This window comes from Plecotus auritus, assembly GCF_963455305.1.
Source record: "Plecotus auritus genome assembly, chromosome: 5".
Taxonomy (NCBI): Eukaryota; Metazoa; Chordata; class Mammalia; order Chiroptera; family Vespertilionidae; genus Plecotus; species Plecotus auritus.
Window position 1 is genome coordinate 42,350,450 of NC_137776.1, and position 19,881 is coordinate 42,370,330.

The following is a 19,881-nucleotide window of genomic DNA, read 5'->3' on the forward strand; positions in this document are numbered from 1 at the left end:
CTCTTGGTATTTTAGTGAATAGAGAATGCTGCTAAATATCATACAATGCACAGGACAGCTTCTTACAAAAAACAATAAATGATCCGACTCAAAATATATGTCACGTTGAGATTTGGAAATCCTGGTATAAGCCATCATAAGTATATATTTCATGGAGTAATTACCATCTTGTGGTTGATATTTAACTTTCTGTGTTTTCAGACGTCAGGAAGTTTACTGGAGTAAAATGGAGGCCTCAGTAATATTACCCATTCTGAAGAAAAAACTAGCCTTCCTTTCAGGTATGTTTTCCTTCTTTAAAATTGGAAGTGTTTGATCTATAAACTTGTTTAAACTTTTTTTTAAATAAGTTTGACAGAAATGCACTTCATTTTTCTGATATTTTTGTTTGAGGGGTATTTCTGAGGCATCTTTTAATCAGATTGGATAGCTATGCAAGCCAAGTCTGTCACTGTTGTTTCTTGGCAGGCCAATTTTCATCTGTTCTGTAATTTGGTAAAATGATCTCCACAGAGTAGATGTCATGATGTCTCACTTCCTACATGAAAATGAAATAATTGATAGCGTCTAAGAATAATTGACTAAATAGCATCTAAATAATTGTTTCTGAAACAGAGTAATTAGTTTTTATGATACCCTGCATCCTAGCTTGTCTTCCATCTTTCTATGAGAAGGTTTCAGTGTCCTGAGAGGATTATGAAATATTAATTATACAGCTTTCAGTTTTTGCTGTTTGAACTTGGTTATACAGGCTTGTTTTACCTTCAGTTAATTAGCGCAAAGTCTATATCAGCTAAGAAGAGTCAGAGAGAAACTGCAAGATATTTTATCAGTGTGAGAGCAGTGGTGGGTACATTGGGTGTAGTGATTTTTCTGGAATTCTGGGTCACTGAGTAAATTAGCACATGTTTTAGAACAGCTACTGTGGCCAACCTGTTTAGGGTTATTTGTATTATGTTATCTCACTTTTTCTTTCTTACTCTTTAGCTCCTATCAGAATTTTCTTGATATTTAGGCTACTAATGACTTTTTTTTTCAAAGCATATTGCAGCTCTCTATAAATTGACATGTTTTTCTAGGGTAGTATAACGGACAAATAAGATATTGTCTATTAGTGTTATTGTTTCCTTATATATTAACATGCATTTCCTTTTTATGAAGAATCCTCATCCCTTACCAGTTGACACTTACATTTTTCCATTCTTTTCTGATATAAATGGTGTTGTAGGAGGAAACAATTTTATTCATACTTTGTGCATGTTGTACAAGTTCAGCAGTATGTATTTCTGTAAGTGGACCTGTTAAAGAGAATTTACTTTTAAATTTGTGAGGTTTTGTCAGATTGCCCTCTAACAGTATTGTTTCAAAATGCCCGTTTGCCCACACCATTGCCCAAAGTGGATATTATTATTCTTTTATAATCTTTATCAGTGATATTTTGCTTTCTTATGACACTCGTCTCTGTGCAGCATTTGACTGTTGACCTTACCTATCTTGAAAGTCTTTTCCTGCCAGCTTCTGCCCTCTTTTGTGTTTGTACCAGCGATTGTTTTATTGTTTGATAGTGAAAGCTGAGGGCATAAGGTTAAATAGAGTTCTGGAATGTGAGACCTGTCCCCTGAAGACAATTCCACAGTGGGTCAGCATGCTACAGTTCAGATATGATAACCATTTTTTTGATACCCTGCATCCTAGCTTGTCTTCCATCTTATTAATGTAGGGATAAAGATTAACATTTTTTGAGGAGAAAATGAAACATCTCTTAGCCCACTCCTCTTGATTTTCTCCATGGAAAGGACCATTAATTATTTTAACCATTAAATTAACATTTAATTTTCAAACTTGCTTACAAATAGAGGAAAACTTTTTAAACCAAAATCATTCAGAGAATAGAGTTAGAAAACCATGGGTGCAATCTGTTTTTGTTTTTTTTTAAAACTTACATTCAAGACAGAAAAAACACGTGCAGTTGAAAGTCTCAATTGATTATCTATTAAGTTGAATCACTTGAAATTACCATTTATTGAGGTTAAATAAATGGTTGGATATCAGTAATTTTTATGGTTAACCTAATAAAAGGATCCTCTATGGTTGGTACAACAAGAATTGCATTTATGCCACTCGTAGCAGTCATCTTGTTCACACCTTTTAGATCAGGGGTGAGGAATGTCCAGCTGATGGGCCATATAAGGCCCGTGAAATCATTTGGTTTGGGCCTGCCAAGGCATTGGGGGAGTTAATTAAATGTCTGACCAAATATAGCAGGCTAATTTTTAAGTTGATAATTTGGTATGGCCCGTAATCTACACTAATAAAAGAGAAAGATGCAAATTAACCATCACTCCACTATACCTGCAAGCCATGCCCACCAGCCAATCAGGAGTGAGTATGCAAATTAACCCAACCAAGTTGGCAGCCGGCCATGGAGCTGGAGCAAGCAAGAGGCTTGGGTTGTCCCGGCAATGGAGGAAGCCAAGCTTCCCGCCCGCCCTGGCCTCCTCTCAAGGCTACAAAGTTTCAATTATAGAGATAAATAAATCCTAGATACTTGCTTCCAGCCAGCCCTGGCCTCTGCTCAAGGAGGCGCTGGAAAAAAAAAAAAGAAAAAGAAAAAAAGGAGGGGCTGGGACCTTGGGTCACTGGGGTGGTGATCAGGCCAGGATGGGATGGCAGAGGCAGTTGGGGGTAAGCAGACCAGCAGGGGGGCCAGTTGGGGGTGAGCAGGCCATCAGTGGGGGTCAGTTGGAGGTGATCAGGACAGTGGGGGGGGGCAGTTTGGAGTGAGCAGGCCAGCAGGGGGGCAGTTGGTGAGCAGGCCAGTGGGGAGGGGAGGTGGGGGCGAGCAGGCCAGCAGGGGAGGGGGGGGCAGTTGGGTGTGAGCAGGCTGGCATGAGGGGCAGTTGGGGGTGATCTGGCTGGCGGGGGGGCATTTGGGGGCGAGCAGGCCCGCTGGCAGAGTGGTTAGGGGCAATCAGGCAGGCAGGCAGGCAGGTGAGCAGCTGGAGCCAGCAGTCCCGGATTGTGAGAGGGATGTCCGACTGCCGGTTTAGGCCCGATCCCTGTAAACTGGCAGTAGGACATCCTTCGAGGGGTCCCAAATTGGAGAGGGTGCAGGCTGGGCTGAGGAACACCCCCCCCCCCCCCCCCCGGTGCATGAATTTCATGCACCGGGCCACTAGAGATGTTACAAATATACAAATTGTCCTTGGCAGAAAAAAGGTTCCCACCCCTGTTTTAGATCATATAGAATTGTTTCCTTTAGAGTCTGCTGGTTTTCAGGCTTCTAAAATGGCCACAACTGTCAGTTGCATCAAAAGATGGGCTTCAGAGTGCAAAGTCAGTCATATGGGGAACTTCCAAAGAAGCTCTGTGTGTATAGAAGTATTCGTTACATTTTCATGCTGATGGAAAATTGAATAGGAGTTGAACAAACGTGAAAGGTAAGTTTCACTACCTGGCTTTCAGGCTTCTATATCCAGGTCCCATACACGCTTCTCAGCCGGTCATGACTTTCTCCTTATTGACTCATGAACAAAGAATGTCTAGCTGACCTTTGTGCATTAACTCATATCAGTCCTCATCACAGAATGCTCTTTTGCCTTGGTTTATAAATTCTATTGTTTTCTTAAGTCTGTCCTAGGAAACATTCCACATTTATCACAGCTCCTATCATTTTCTTCATTTCTTTTTCTTTCTTTTTTTTTTTTTTACTATATTTTTATTGATTTCAGAGAGGAAGGAAGAGGGAGAGAGAGGTAGAAACATCTATGATGAGAGAGAATCATGGATCAGCTACCTCCTGCAAGTCCCCCAATGGGGATCGAGCCCACAACCCGGACATGTGCCCTTGACTGAAATCGAACCTTGGACCTTTCAGTTTGCAGGCTGACGCTCTATCCACTGAGCAAAACCGGCTAGGGCTTCTCCATTTCTTTAATCCTTTTTATAACACAGCCTAGCAAATAAACTGTCACATTTCATACTGTTATTTCTTACGACTCAAAGCTTTTCTTAGGTTGATTTAATTTTACTTGTAAATGCTTATTGTGCTGGGCTCACAATAGGTGTTTGATGAGTTGATTAAATTAAGAAGCAGACTAGAAAGAAGAAAATTAAACTGATAATTGCTATGTGTAAGTGAAAATTTCATGGGTGAATTTTTTTCCTCTTATTTTTTTCTAAATTTTATATAATTTTGCTATACTACTATGGACATTTACAGTGTATAAAATAAATAGCCATTAGGTAGTTTTTTACTGATGTCTTAAACTTGTAATTATTTTAGTAGCATTGAACCCAAATATATATTACTAGTTTAGTGCTTTAATATCTACTACATGTTAAATTTACTTTTTTTTTTCTTTAATAGGAGGAAAGGACAGACGAAGTGGCCTCATTCTGACAATTCCATTATGCTTGGAACAGACAAATATGGATGAGCTGAGTGTCACCTTAGACTATCTACTCAGCATTCCAAGGTGACTCTTAAGGTGTCTTTTCTTAAATCTCAATATGTCTTCATTCACTTACTAATGATTCTTGCTATTGTCAAAATATACTTTGCTAACTTAATCTGCTTTTATTAGCAGTGAAGTTATAATTAAAAACACTAGAACCTGTAATTTATGATACCACAACAGATAAAATACTCTTTTTGTGCTCTTCAGGCACTGAATAATATACAGATTTCCAAAATGTATGTACTATCAACTTTTAAGGAACATGAAGATTGAGTATTTATGTATCATGCAACTTGAGAAAACTTAGAGAAATGTGTTGAATAGGAAGTATCTTTTATTTAGTTATGGATTTCACTATATAGATATAAGTACATCTGCATATTTTAATTTATTGAGTGAAGGCTATTAGGAGTTTAAAACATTCTTGTTTTAAAAATGCAAAAAATGTTTATATGTTAATCCAAAGGTCTTTGGATTTTTAATTTTGATATTTCTTGGGTGAAGACAAAACTTATACTTTTCTATTTGCTTGAGCCTATCCTTCATTTCAACAACAAGGAAAACAAAAAATGTCTTCTCCTCAATTTTTTCTCCCATCGGTGACATTTGGGGGCTGAAGTCTCTTGAGCAGGCCTCCCAAAAACAATTGGATCAGAACCTCTGGAGGTTGACTCCCAGGCATCAGAATTTTGAAAAATGTCTCCAGGTTATTCCTGATTCTGTAGAGCTCCAACAGGTACAGAAGTTACCTTTCCATTTTTCTCAAATTTTGAATTTTTTAAAAATTCAAATTTAGATTTTAAATCGGTTCTTCCTAGTTGTAGAAAACTCATTTATGTTACAGAAGAAACATCAGATCACCGTGGTTTAATGACTTGCCAAAAATTACAGACATTAAGGCCTTAAGTCTTTAGTCACGCAGTAAGTACATGAGGTCCTACAATGAGCTCCTCATAGGTACTGAGGAAATGGGTGAACAAAGCAGACCCTGTCCCCGCCCTTATCAGCCTCATGCCTTAATGGTCAAACTAATATTACAAATAAATACACAGCATATTAGATGTTCATGAAGGCTATGAACACTAGAGTTAAGAAAGAGATGGCTTGTGATGGGTAGGTGAATCACTATTTTACAAAATGGTAAGATTTTATCAGATGTGATTGAATTGAGGAAAAGGACTTATAGATGTCTGATGAAAGAGCATTAAGAAAGAACATTTAAGACAGAGGGAACAGTAAGTGCAAAGGCCCTGAGGCAGAAGCAGGCTCAGCATGTGAGACCAGTAAGGTGGCTGGAGCAGCTTGAGAGAGGGACAGAGTTCTGGAAGAGTGATTAGAGAGAGGCTGGAGTCAGAACATAGAAGACCTTGCAGGCCATGAAGTTCTGAATGAGAAGGAAAGCCATTGCTGCATTCTGACTGAGGAGTGATTTGATTGAATCATGTTACATTTTTTCAAGGGGCTCTGTATTGAAAGCACTGTGCTGGAAGCTGCCAAGATATCAGTAAGATAATATTCTTGCTTTTTTGGGAGCATGTTATCTAATGAAGATAAATTATAAACAATAATAATAATAAAAGCATGAGTGAAATTAGTGCCATTATGTAAGTATAAGCAGAGCTCTGTGAGTGGAGGAGAAGGAGCCCTTCATTGTAATCAGAGAAATTATTAAGAGCTACCGAACACTGAGCTCAGGAAATCCTATGGCAAATAGAGTGAGTGAGCTTGTTGAGGAGTCTCTTCCCTTTTACTGCCTGTTTAACAGTCACCTCGCCCTCAAAAGGCTCTTAACAGAGTAGGAACAAGGAGGCAGGGTTTTAATAGTTTTTTTTGTTGTTGTTGTTGTTATTGTTCTTAAAATATAAGCATGTAAATGGTAGTATAGGAATTTATTAGTATAGCACTTCAGTCCTCCAACATGCCATTTATAAAAGTACATAACATGCTTCTAAATTATGTATGTTGTTAAAAACAGTTTAAACTGTCACTCCACTTGAAGTAATGAAGTTAAAAAACAGCAACAAAACACCTTCTCCCTTTAAGTAGTTGAAATAGTGTCTTTGGATTGTGTGTTTTTATTATCTATTTCAGTAAAATGTGAGAAAATTATGATTAAGGGTGTTTTTAAGTACCTCAAAAGATAAATTTGTAATATTTCATGCCCTTAAGATCACTGCAGATGGTATTTGCAAGCTTCATTACTTTCTTTGTCTTAATATACAGATTAATTTAAAGTGTGCTTTGAAATATAAAAGCCTTGTGTAAAACTTCTTTAACAAAATGGGTTGTGTAACCTGTGTCTGAGACATGCAGATGCCAGTGAGGAGAAAATACCGAATTATGGGAGTGGCTCACTTCTCTTGGCTCCAGTTCCAACCAGGAAAGGCCCTCTACTAGGCAGTCTGTGTCTTAGCTCTCCCTCCTGCAAATTCCCACAATGCATTGGAAGTCCCTGACTTGCTGCCACTTCTGTGAAAACCACTCAACAGCCAGCTACTCTCTCCAGCTGATCTCTCTTGGGCTTTTGTCCTCCCTGAGTCATAGTGGTCTTCCTAGATGTCTTGTTAGTAGGGAACTCCAGGAATTTTCTCCTTACCTGATCCCACAACCAGCAATTAGATGTCAGATTTGCTTCCCCCCAGTAAGTCCTTATATGTATTGTTGCTAATCCAGAAGTGGTTATTATATTGCCTCAACTTCTCGCTACCCCGCCCAACAATACTAGTAGGTCCTATATTTTGTAATACAAAATCCAAAAATAGAACACTTCAGCATTTGAGATACATAATTACTGAGATATAATTCAGATACCATGAAATTCACATACCCTTTAAAAGTGTACCATTCAGCAGGTATATTCACAAGGTGGTGTGACCATCACACTGTAATTACAGAACATTTTCATCAGCCTAAAAAGAAACCTGGCCTATACCCATTAGCAGGAACTCCCCTTCTTCCCCTCCTTCCAGCCTCTGGTAACCACTAATCTGCTTTCTTCTGTCTCTGTGGGTTTGCCCATTTTAGATATTTTATATAAATGGAACCATATTATAATATATGGAGTTTTGTGTCTGTCTTCTTTTCTAGGTTTATCTATGCTATATAGCATGTGTCAGTACTTTATTTTTTTTTTTTCTGGTTGAATAATATTTCATTGTATGGATTATCACATTTTGTTTTTCCATTTATCAGTTGATGGACATTTGGGTTATTTCTGCTTTTAGCTATTTTGAATTATGCTGCATGAACATTTGTGTGTAAGTTTTTTATATGATCACTAGAGGCCCGGTGCATGAATTCGTGCATGGGCCTCCAGGGATCAGGCCGAAACCCGCAATCCAATGCTGCCTGCAGCTCCTACCTGCCACTCCCGCTCATCCCAGCCCCACTGTGCCTGCCGCAGGCTCGCGCCCAATCAGTCCCGATCGGGAGAGGCTCGTGCTTTCACGGCAGTGCTCGCCAGCCATGAGCCCTGCATCTGGTGCCCTCCCAAGAGGAGTGGCCTGCGGGTTCAGGCTAAAGCCAGCTCTCGAACATCCCCCGAGGAGTCCCGGATTGCGAGAGGGCGCAGGCCAGGCTGAGGGACCCCACCGGTGTACTATCTGGCCGGGGAGGAACCGCGGGAGGGCTCCAGGGCACGTCCAGCTCATCTCGCTCAGTCCAAGCTAACCTACCAGTCAGAGTATCTGCCCCCTGGTGGTCAGTGCTTGTCATAGCGAGTGGTTGAGCAGCCTTAGCATGTCATTAGCATATTACGCTTTGATTGGTTTGTTCTGCCGTTTGGTCTATTTGCATATTACCCTTTTATTATATAGGATATTATATAAGATATGATTCAATTTGTTTCACCTGTTGCATACTTCTCGCTCTTTTTTTGGAAGCTCAGGTTCTGTTCCTGCCTTTAGCAATATCATTCTTATGATCTTACTGTTTTTCATTAGAATTGGACATCACTTCTCCAAAAACCCTCTTGAGGCTAAAGTGAATTCTTAGAGGGATTAAGGGAGGATTAGCAAAATCCCCTCGACTGTTGGATTTAAATCTCAAGAAAGGGTCTGCTGTTTACCTTTCCTATAATGTACACAATTGGGAGAACTTTGAGTGGAGAGAGGTTTCACTATAAATCCTTGCTCTGCTAAGCAAAGCTGTAGTTTCTTCCACTGTATTGTAGGAAGGCTAATTGAGATCCCTGCATCCAATTGATTTTATAAGTAAAACAACAACAACAACAACAATAATAATAATAGAGCTATGTGGCTTGGTTTTAGAATGGAGTTTTTTTCATATAGTTGCATTTTACTAGCGTAGGCTTCTGGAAAGTGTTAGTAAGTTCTTGAGTAATAGATAATATATAGCAATAACACATTTTCCAACACACAACATAATATTTTGCTGGTCAGGTGACAGAGAGTGCAAAAGTGAGAGCAAAGGTGGGTTAGAGATGCTGTATTCAAGCTTTGAATTCCTGTGCACAATAAATGCTACCTCATCTCATTACTTTTTTCCAAAAGAACACAAAGAGGCCCATTTCCAATGGTTCAGTAATAGCTTACTTCATTTTCTACCTGTTTTACAGTATCACTTTACAAACCTTCTACTTCAGACAGAAAGAAGAGACAAGAATTATGTGTGCACATGGCAGTCATTAGTTATCTACTTCACTGTGATCCCATTTTATAGATGAAGAAATTAAGAGACCAGTGAGACTATTTGAAGATTACTTTGATTTCTTCTCTTTTTAAGAAAGTGACTTTCCATGCTTTTAAAGTAATTTTCTTGCCAAATTAGCTTGTAAATACTCATTATTTCCTGAAACGAGAAAAACAAATTGCTTGAGAAAACTCAAACGATATACTCTGTGTTGACAATGTAAACCAAACCAAGTGGCATTAATGCTGCTCCATATACAATTAAGATGTGAACTTTATTTAGAATTGTGAAGAATAAAATATGAAGTTTATTTTAATATTTTGTAGTTTTGTTTCATTTCAGTGAAAAGTGTAAGGCTAGAGGATTTACCGTGATTGTGGATGGCAGAAAATCACAGTGGAATGTGGTGAAAACGGTAGTCTTAATGCTACAGGTAATTTTATTTTTGACTATCAAAAAATGGTTTTATTTTACAGCAACAGATATGGTGATAATGGCAAATGCATTTCATTTATAGGACTGTGCCCAGGCTTCTCAGCAGCTACTGAGCTCTGAAATGCACAGCTAACTATTGGTTTGATACATTAAATTCAGTTCTTGTAGGTTTGACTTCGAGGAGTAAAATAAATGTCAGCCCTTTTCTGAAGGTTTGTAAATGATCAAAAATAATGTCATGCTTAAGTAATTTAAGCAAGTAGGCCAGTCAGGGTAAAAGTGTGAGGGGAGACATTATCAGATTCACCTGGGAGCTTTCGTGGGCTGTAATATCTGCATCATCTCTACACCACCCCATCACCCCATTCTGATACTACAGGTAGGGAGTAGGAGTAGGTAATTCTATTCTGCAAAAGCTTCTTAGGTGGTTTTGATAAATGTCTTCCTTCTGTCCTCCCCGCCCCCCTCCCCCCCCCCCCCCCATTTCCTCCACAATGCACCAGGAATCAAGATGGTCAATTTCTTTCTAATCCAGAAGAACTGTACTTAACAGCTGTATCCCCAAGGACTCTAGAAGCTCACAAATTAGCATTTGATGAACAGCTGCAATTATACAGCCCCTGATCTGATTCTAGTCTTGTGTTTTATAGTCTTGTGCTCCTCACAGAATACATACATGGTCCCTTGCATATAGTAGGAACTTAGTAAACATTTGTTGATGTATTATAAGCGTGTTGAGGATATTATGATCAGAAATGGGAAAATAAAATCTATACTAATAAAAGGCCTGTGGCCATGACGCTGTAACACCGTCATGACCAAACGAGCATCGAGGCGGGCGGGGTGGGGCAGCGAGCTACTAGCGGAGGAGAGCTAAGAGTGGCGGAGGGGGAGGGCGGAGCAGTGAGCTACAAGTGGCGCTGTGTGGGGCGGCCAACTGAGGCAAGTGGAAGCGAGCTATGCTGGGCCTCTAGTATTTGAATAATTGAAAGGGCCAGGTTGCTCTTACCCGGGTTTCCTCAGAAGGGCTTCTACAGAAGGTAAAAATTAAGTGAGTGAAATACAAGAGATTGTATAATTTAAACGAAAGAGAGTGAAAAGAGCATTTTTGGCAGGACACTGACTTTAGAGACAGCTAAAAAATGAAGGGAGTTGATGGCAGGCCAGTGTGGGGGAAATAAAAGTTGGCAGTTAATGGGATAGTGAACATTCAGTTAGGTAAATATCAGTGATATTTAAAGCCAGATCAAGAATTTTAAGTGAACTAGGAAATAATTGGTAGCTGCTTCAGGATTTTGTAGAAAGGAGTATAATTAAAAAAATTAATTAACTAAGGAGAATGACTCAATGTTATATCTTTTATTTGGGATAATTAGGAAAAGGGATTCAAGGTGTGGAAACCGGTAATTTACTTTTTAGTTTTAGTGCTTAATAGAGTTCGAGTACTATACTGAGCTTGCTATATAAATTATCTCATTGAATTTTATTCTTAGAGCCTTGGGAAACAGCTTCTATTATCCACAAAAGTGAATTGTGGTTCAAGGATTTTAAATAACTTAGTGAGGTTCTTGTAGTGAAAATGGGAAGGAGCCACGATTGCAACTTATCATGTCCTAAGCATGGTCTTAGCTTTATCCTTTACAGAGTTTTTATTTTCCAGGTGATATATCTGAGATGGTCCCCAAATTATCTACCCATCTCCTTATTGTTAACTGTTTGGCCTAAACCTTCACCATTAGAATCACTCCTTTGGCCCTGGCCAGGTAGCTCAGTTGTATAGAGCATTGTCCTGATAGGCCAAAGTTGTGGGTTCTGTCCCCAGTCAGGGCACATTCAAGAATCAAACAATGAATGCATAAATAAGCAGAACAACAAAAATTGGTGTTTCTCTTACTTTCTTCCTTTCTCTCTAAAATTAATAAATAAAAATTTGGAAAAATAAAAAAGAATCACTCCATTGGATTGAAAAAACAAACAAACACATAGCCTCCTGAGGATCAGTTTTCAACAGAGAACAGATTAGTGTCCTATCATTACTTTTTCTGTCAAATATGTTCCCAGCACAGTTATATTCCAAACACGAAGATTAACTCTTCTCTGTCAAAGTTGTTAAAATAACTATTAGGTGAGAAATCCATTAATTACGACCTATATTCTTCCTTTCATCCCATTATTCAACTGTGTCACAAATGCATGGGTACTTGCTGTCTGAACTGGACTTTGATTAGTGGTAGTTTTGAAGAACCATCAATGGATGATTTAATCCCTTCTTGTGATTTCTTTTCTGATAGGTATTTTAACAACTTTTGGATTTATTAGTAGTTAACATTTTCAGAAATTGCAATGGCCTGTTGTTTGCTCCTAGTCAAACATTTTCTACATGCAGAGTCTCTCATTGCTTTTATTTCAGAAGCTACTGGCATCAGTTATTTGGGAGCCCAGAACTTAGTGCTGGCTCTGCCAACAGCTAATATTCTCTCAGATGGGTGGCTTGGTTTCCCTTGTTTCTCACAGCTTTAATATTTAATGATTTTGAAATAATAATCTTTCACAAGTCATATGAATAAACCTTAATCCACCTTAAACTTCCTTGTCCCTCTGATAAAAGTTTTGATTTTTAATAAAATGGAAATTAATAAAATCTTTTACTTAGTTTATTCATAGCCCAGTCATTGCAGGGAACACTAGGTTTGTGATGTGCCCAGTGCCATGTTTTAAGTAGGAAGGTCTTCTATCGTTCCCGAATTAACAATAACATTGTTATTATTATGTTATCATTATTCAGTTATGCCATTTATGGTGTAGAATATAAATTTATGGTTGTTGGTCCCTGGAGTTTGTAAATAAAGTTTTATTGGAACTCAACCACACTCATTTGTTTACATATTGCTTATGGCTTCTTTTATACTACAGGGACAGAATTTTAAATAATTGCAACATAGGCTGTATTGCATGCAAAGCCTAAAATATTTATTATCTGGCCCTTCAGAAAGAATTTACTGACCCCTGGTCTAGAACAGTTGAAATGGTGTGGTAGAACTTTAGAGTCAGACAGGCCTGGTTTCTATTACAGCGCCATCACTTAACTCTTATTTTGGATAAATTACTTTAGTTCTCTGAAGCTCAATTTATTCTTCTGAAAAGTTGGAGGATGAAAGCCACTTGTTAATGCAAATTCATTTATTCAATAAATATACTGTATATATGGAGTATCCTCTATATGCCAGGCACATAGGAGTGACATGATAGATAAGGTACCTGCCATTGGGCAGCTTATGTTCTACTGAAAGAGTTAGACAATAAGCAGGAAAATTACTGAATAATAAAACATCAGATAGTGGTAAATACTAGGAAGAAAAATGCAGTGGTAAAAGGAGACTGAGCCAATGGTGCTATGTTAGGTAGGGTGGTTAGTGAAGAGGGAATATTGGATTAGATCTTAAATGAACTGAGGGAGCATTCCTATGTGGGACAAAGAACATTCCAGACAGGAAACAATAAGGCAAAAGTCCTGAGGTGGGAACAGACTTCTTATATTCCAGGAGCAGCGAGGCCATCCTAACTGTGGTGGAGGAGTGAGCTGAGGAGAAAGGTATGAGATGAGGTCTGAGAGGTCACTGGCCCTGGAGGGCCTTCTCGACCTTGGTACGGGGTTGAATGTTATTCTGAGCAGAGAAAACATGAAGCCGCGAGGCCTGTTAAGAGAATATTTCAAAAGGCTAACTAGTTTGGGATATTAGCAATGTAGGTCATAGAAATGGGCAAATTTAAGATATGTATAAGGAGCTTGCTGATAAAGTATACATGGGATATTTATGCATGGATAAATGTTAATTTCCATTTTTAGGTCATATGAATAACCATATCTATTAAATGTGAAATTGTATTAATCAAAGATTAGCTTTGTCCTCGTTAAGTTAATAATCATGCAGAATCTTGGCTTTTTTGTATGGTGACCTATAAGAAACTTACTTGTGAGAAAATTGATTTTACATTATTTGAAGAATTTCTCCAAGAAAATTGGATTAGAAAAAAGAAATTTTATAATTTTTCAACTAAAAATTATCTTGCAGTTTAATCTATACATATTCCCGTTTGAGAGATTCAGTAAAACAAAAACAATCAACATGTACTGTGTGTATTGCTGTTTACCTTCACAGTGGAATACGGTAATCTTTTCTGAGTCAGCTTGTCTTTCAGGTATTTCTTTATTGCCATATATGTTTTGAAGTTTGGAGTATTTCTTCTACTTTGTTATTTTAATTATTTTCCTAAGGTCTCTTAACTACTCAGCCTAATCATGAATATCTAGTAATTTATAACTTTAATAAACTATTCATTTTACATGTATAATTTATAATTATTTTTTTATATTTTACAGAATGTTGTTCCAGCTGAGGTATCCCTTGTTTGTGTGGTAAAGCCAGATGAATTCTGGGATAAGAAAGTAACCCATTTTTGCTTTTGGAAAGAAAAGGATAGACTTGGCTTTGAGGTAAATATAAGAGTGTGTTATATCTTTAAAAATAGTGTTTTGCTGGTATTGTTTTGTTTGTGCAGCTTTGGATACTATGCAGTGCTTAAGTAATGCTTCCTCAGTGCCTAAGCAATGATCAGTAAGTATATAGTCATCATTCAGATGCTTGTTGAATGAATTATGATGTTTTGTCAAAGACCACAAATGCTTTCTTATTTTCATTTATATCACTCTTTGTTAACTCCTTTGAATGAGTAGAAACTTTTTAGTCAAAAAGTTTTTGTGAATTACCACAGGACATGTAAGTCATACTAGGAAATCATAGACATTTTGTAAGTGAGGTCAGAGCATATTTTATATGATATGCCAATTTTTTTTTTTTTTTAGTATCTGGTTTGGTTTTGATACATGAACACAATTATCCATCCTTTCCTATTGACATTTCTCTCTCCATCTCACTTTCCTTGCATGAAAGTACATCTTATTGTAGGTCAGGAAGAAGTCCAAAGATGAAGTATAAATTTAAACAATTCTGTTATATTTTTCCTTCCACATCCTGTTAATCCCAGCTTCCTAGTAGGAGAGTTGATAGATACTAAACTTTACACCAGTTAAATAAAATATGGGAGCTTTGCAAGGTGTACAAAGTCCAATCCTTACCCTATAGAATATAGAGCCTTCAATGCTTGTACAAGCCAGACAGTTAAGACTCATTTTGGACCTTGCTACACATGTTTATTTTCAATAAAGTCAGTGTCAATGTGTTTTTGGTCTGGAGGACAGATTGCTAAAGTGTCTGAGAAAGATTTAAGAAAGCCTGGTTAGTTCTTAAATGAGGTAGCTTGAAATGTCTTAAAACGAGTGATTTTTTTTCTTCACTTAAAGAAAATATTAGGTTATAATTTACATGCAATAAAATTTATCCATTTTAGTGTACAGTTTTGAGAGTTTTGACAAACACAAACAGGTATGTAACCACATCACAATCAAGAAAACAGGAAATATCTCATCGCTCCAAAAATTTCCATCATGCTTCTTTGTAGTCAACTCCTTCCATCTCTAGTCCCTGACAACTACGGAACTGTTTTCTGTCCCTATAGTTTTGCCTTTTCTAGAATGTCATAGAAATGGAATGATACAGTATGTAACATTTTTTTTTTAATATATTTTATTAATATTTTACAGAGAGGAAGGGAGAGGGATAGAGAGCTAGAAACATCGATGAGAGAGAAACATCGATCAGCTGCCTCTTGCACACCTCCCACTGGGGATGTGCCCGCAACCAAGGTACATGCCCTTGACCGGAATTGAACCCGGGACCCTTCAGTCCACAGGCCGACGCTCTATCCACTGAGCCAAACCGGTTTTGGCCAGTATGTAACATTTTTAATATCTTTTTTCACATGTGCATTTGCACTTGAGATTCATCCATGTTGTATGTATTAATAGTTCTTATTACTGAGTTACAGTATTCCATTGTGAAGGTGTACCACAGTTTGTGTATCCATTCCCCAAGTTGTGTTCAGTTTTTAGTGATTACAAATAAAGTACTATAAACATTCATGTATAGGCTTTTATATGAAGTTTTTATCTTGAGGGGTAAAATACTTAGGGATTGGATTGGTGGGCCATATGGTAAGTATATATTTAACTTTATAAAACACTTCCAAAGTAGAATTTCAAAGCAGCTATATAATTTTGCATTCCCACCAGCAAAGTATGAAATTCCCATTCTTGTTAGCACTTGGTATTGTCAGTTTTTGTTTGTTGAAATTATAGTTATTCTAGTGGGTATGTAGTGGTGTATCATTTTGGTTTTAACTTGTATCTCTCTAATGACTAATGATACAAGTATATTTTCAAATGTTTATATGCCATTATTTATCTTCGTTGGTGGTAAACATTTTTGCCCATTTAAAAAAATAAACAAGGCCTTTGTTTTCTTGCTATTAAAATATGAAAGTTCTATACGTTTTTGGATAGAGGTCTTTTATGAGCTGTGTAATTTGCAAATATTACGTCTCTGTCATTTGCCTTTCAAGATCTTAACAGCATGTTCCAAGAAGTTTGTAACTTTGATGAAGTACAGCTTTAAAAAATTTTTTTTTTATGAACAAGGCTTTTTGTGCTGTAGCTGAGAAATTTTTGCCTAACATAAGGTCACAAAGATTTCTCTTAGCCCTAGCTGGTTTGGCTCAGTGGATAGAGTGTTGGGCTGCTGACTAAAGGGTCCTGGGTTTGATTGCTGTCAAGGGTACATGCCTGGGTTGTGGGCTTAGGAGGCATGTAGGAAGCAGCCAATCAATGATTCTCTCTCTCTGTCTCCCTTTTTTCTCTGAAGTCAATAAAAATATATTTTAAAAAACTTCTTCTATATTTTAGGTTTTATATTTAGATCTATGATCCATTTGAGTTAATAGTTGTGTCAAGTTATCTAATATATGTTTCATGACTTTGGTTATTGTTAATTTGTTCAAGTTGTTTTTTGACTCAGTATATGGTCTCTCTTGATTTCCTTGTGTATATGACAAGAATGTGTGTTTGCCATTGTGGGCAGAGTGATCCATAACTTGTCAAGCTAGTTCATAATGTGATTTCAAATTGGTGTTCTCTTTTATTATTTTCCGTGTGTGTGTGTGTGTGTGTGTGTGTGTGTGTGTGTATGTGTTTCAGTGTGGGTATTTTCTATTGATCCATTTTCAAGTTCATTGTTCCTTGGCTGTGTTGAGTTTGTTAATGAAGCAAACTTACTTCATCTCAGTTACCATGTTTTTGTTTTCTATAATTTCTATTTGATTCTTTCTTGTAGTTTCTACTCTTTGCTGAGATTCCCCATTTGTTCTTCAGTTTTTCCATGAGAAACATTAGCATCCTATATAATAAAAGCCTAATATGCTGTGTCCAGTCGTCTGGTCGTCCATTCAACCAAAGTGTAATATGCTAGTGATATGCTAAGGCTGCTCAACTGCTCGCTATGACGTGCACTGACCACCAGAGGGCAGACACTCCAACTGGTAGGTTAGCTTGCTGCTGGGGTCTGGCCAATCAGGACTGAACGAGACACGCTGGACACACCTGGAGCCCTCCCATGGTCCCTTCCTGGCTTGCCAACCTCCCTCGGCCTGGCCTGCGCTCTCTCACAATCCGGGCTGAGGGACGCCCCCTGCCCCGAGCGCACAAATTTCATGCACTGGGCCTCTAGTATCCTATATAATAAAAGCCTAGGTGGCGTCATGCCCTCCTGCAATGTCATAACAAGATGGCCGCCACAAGATGGCTGTTCTCACATCATCACAAGATGGCTGGTAGGGGAGGGCATTTGGGGGCAACCAGGCCTGCAGGGAGGGCAGTTAGGGGCAACCAGGCGTGCAGGGGAGGGCAGCTGTGGGTGACCAGGCCTGTAGGGAAGGGCAGTTGGGGGTGATCAGGCTGGCAGGGGAGGGCAGTTAGGTGTCAATCAGGCTGGCAGGGGAGCAGTTAGGGGGCAATCAGGCAGGCAGGCAGGCAGGCAGGTGAGCGCTTAGAAGCCAGCGGTCCTGGATTGTGAGAGGGTGTAGGCCGTATTTCATGCACCGGGCTTCTAGTATTATAAAAATCTTTAATTCCCTACCTGACATTTTTTATATCTGGGTCTGTCTTATTCTGGTTATGTTGTTTTTTTTGTTTATTGGCAGTGGGTTGTTTTCTTTCTTGCCTTTTGTGTGCCTTGTTACTTTTTGTTGGATGTTGGACATCTTGTTTAGGACAGTAGCAATTGAGGTAAATGGGCCCATCTTCTCTTTTACAAGGCCTTTTAGTGGGGTAGGGGATGGGTTGGTGGGTTGAGCTGAGTTGAGTTGGGTTTTGTTGTTGCTATTGTTTTCCTCAGTGTACCACAGGCTTCAAATCCCTCTGGCTGCTTTGTGTTGAAGATATGGGCTGGTTTGCCAGAGCGGTTTGTTTTTATAATACAGGGTGGTGTATAGTTATGAGTTTGCAAAACCCAGAGTTTATTCTTATATTTTTGTTTATTAGTTGTTGTGTTATTTTCCATAACCTTTGTGAACCTGTTTTTGCCCCACCCCATTAGTATTCCACCCTCAGCTCTTGGTTTTTCCTTTGCACCTGTGTGTCTCAGAGAGAGTTTCTCTTTGCACTGCTGACTCTCCCTCAGCAGTAGACTGCTATTGCTTGTTACTCAGTGTTTATCAGAGGGACATTTTCTGTTCTGAAATAGCCTTGGTCTTAGGCAGGCTCTGTAATGGTGAGTCCAGTGGGTAGGGCCCCCTTAGTGGTGGTGTCCCTTCCCCAGCTTCAGGGGGCCTCTACTCTGGGCTCATAATATATTCTTGCCCACAATAGGATAGAAGGTTCTTCTTTTCTCTTCCTCCAGCTGCAGTGGGGCTTTACTTGTGCCCTGAAGTCAGTCTATCATCCTTATCTGAGCATCTAAAGGTTTTTGTTCTCTTGGAGAGGTAAGAGTTGAAGAATCTAGGCTGTGCATCAACTTCATGCCTTTCCCATAGTGGCTGCTGCTTCCTTCTCTAAGGCCTGTACTCTGAGAGAGGCTGTGTTGGAAGTTTCTTACCTATCCCCAATCTTCTTCTGGAGTCCCTGGGAAGTCTGTGGAGAGGAACTTGCAAATGAGTTTGAATTCTTGTGGCAGCACCTCCCAGGGCTCTGCAACTTTGACACTAGCCCACATTTGACCTTGAGCAATTCATTACAAATGTTAGCTGAATTCTTTCCTGGCTTGTACAGAGTCTAGCATTTTCTCCAGATAAACAAGTGTTCTGCTCCATCTGTCCTTGAAGGTGCAGGTCTTTCCTTAGATTTCAGGTTAATTGGTTTCCCTGTGAACTTAACTTTCATGGATTCAAGAAAAGTTGTGATTTTTCAGATTAACTTGCACTGTTTTGTTGTTGTTCTTGTAAGGGTTGGAGCAATGCTCTTTCCACCTCTTTATTTTTTTGTTAATCCTCACCCAAGGATATTTTTTCCATTGATTTTAGAGAGAGTGGAAGGACATTGATGTGAGAGAGACGCATCAGTTGGTTTCCTCCCACACATGCTCCGACCAGGGCCAGGGATCGAGCCTGCAACTGAGGTACATGCCCTTTACCAGAATCAATCCCAGGACCCTTCAGTCTGTGGGCCCACACTCTAACTACTGAGTCAAACCAGCTAGGGCTCTTTCCACCTTTTTACATGCTAAGCAGAAGTCAGATGTTTTGTTTTTCACTTTTATATTTCAGCTTTTGTCGTTATTGATCTGACTGTGATCTAGACATAGTAGAAGAGTATATGCCAGCATGTACATTAAGAAAGGTGTTATCCTGATAATTGAATGAGAAATGCATCCTAGGGAAGAGAAACAAGTGTAGTGAGGGAAGAAAGTCAAAGCTGAAAGCAGGAGGCCTGGTGTTGCCATGGTGAGTGAGTACCTCAGACAGGGAGGACCGCTGTTCCTGCCAGGAAATGTTGCTCCAGGAGGATGCAAAGTGATCAGGAACCAGTGGTTCAGAAACTAAGCCACGGACACTGAGTGAGGGAGAAGACCCCTTTGTGAGGAGCCTGTCATAGCCTGCATAAGCATAAGCATCTGCTCAGAAATGCTGTGTCCATTTGGATCTCATGCTTTATTAATTAATTGTGACGTAATACCTTGCACCTTGGAGGATAAAATGTAAGACAGAGAATTCCTGTCTGCCTTGATTTGATGTCATAGATAGATGTTTTAAAACTCAAGCATTAAAGCTTCTTGTATCAGCATATTTTCTGTTAGGCAATGAAGAGGTTCAGCTAGCACATTTTCCCAAGTAAATAAGCACTAGGCATTTACTAAAAGCCTTATGTCCATTTGAGATGAGAGTAGTTTCA

General features: G+C 38.8%; 1 protein-coding gene across 1 annotated transcript in view; it reads left to right on the forward strand.

Moving 5' to 3' along the window:
• Positions 1 to 19,881, forward strand: part of SESTD1 (SEC14 and spectrin domain containing 1) — a 106,562-nt gene that overhangs the window by 39,979 nt on the left and 46,702 nt on the right. The window contains exons 2-5 of the mRNA XM_080671038.1: positions 202 to 281; positions 4,370 to 4,478; positions 9,453 to 9,543; positions 13,927 to 14,040. Coding sequence (XP_080527164.1) covers positions 227 to 281; positions 4,370 to 4,478; positions 9,453 to 9,543; positions 13,927 to 14,040 — 369 coding nt within the window. The 5' untranslated portion in view covers positions 202 to 226. The remainder of the gene's footprint in view (positions 1 to 201; positions 282 to 4,369; positions 4,479 to 9,452; positions 9,544 to 13,926; positions 14,041 to 19,881) is intronic.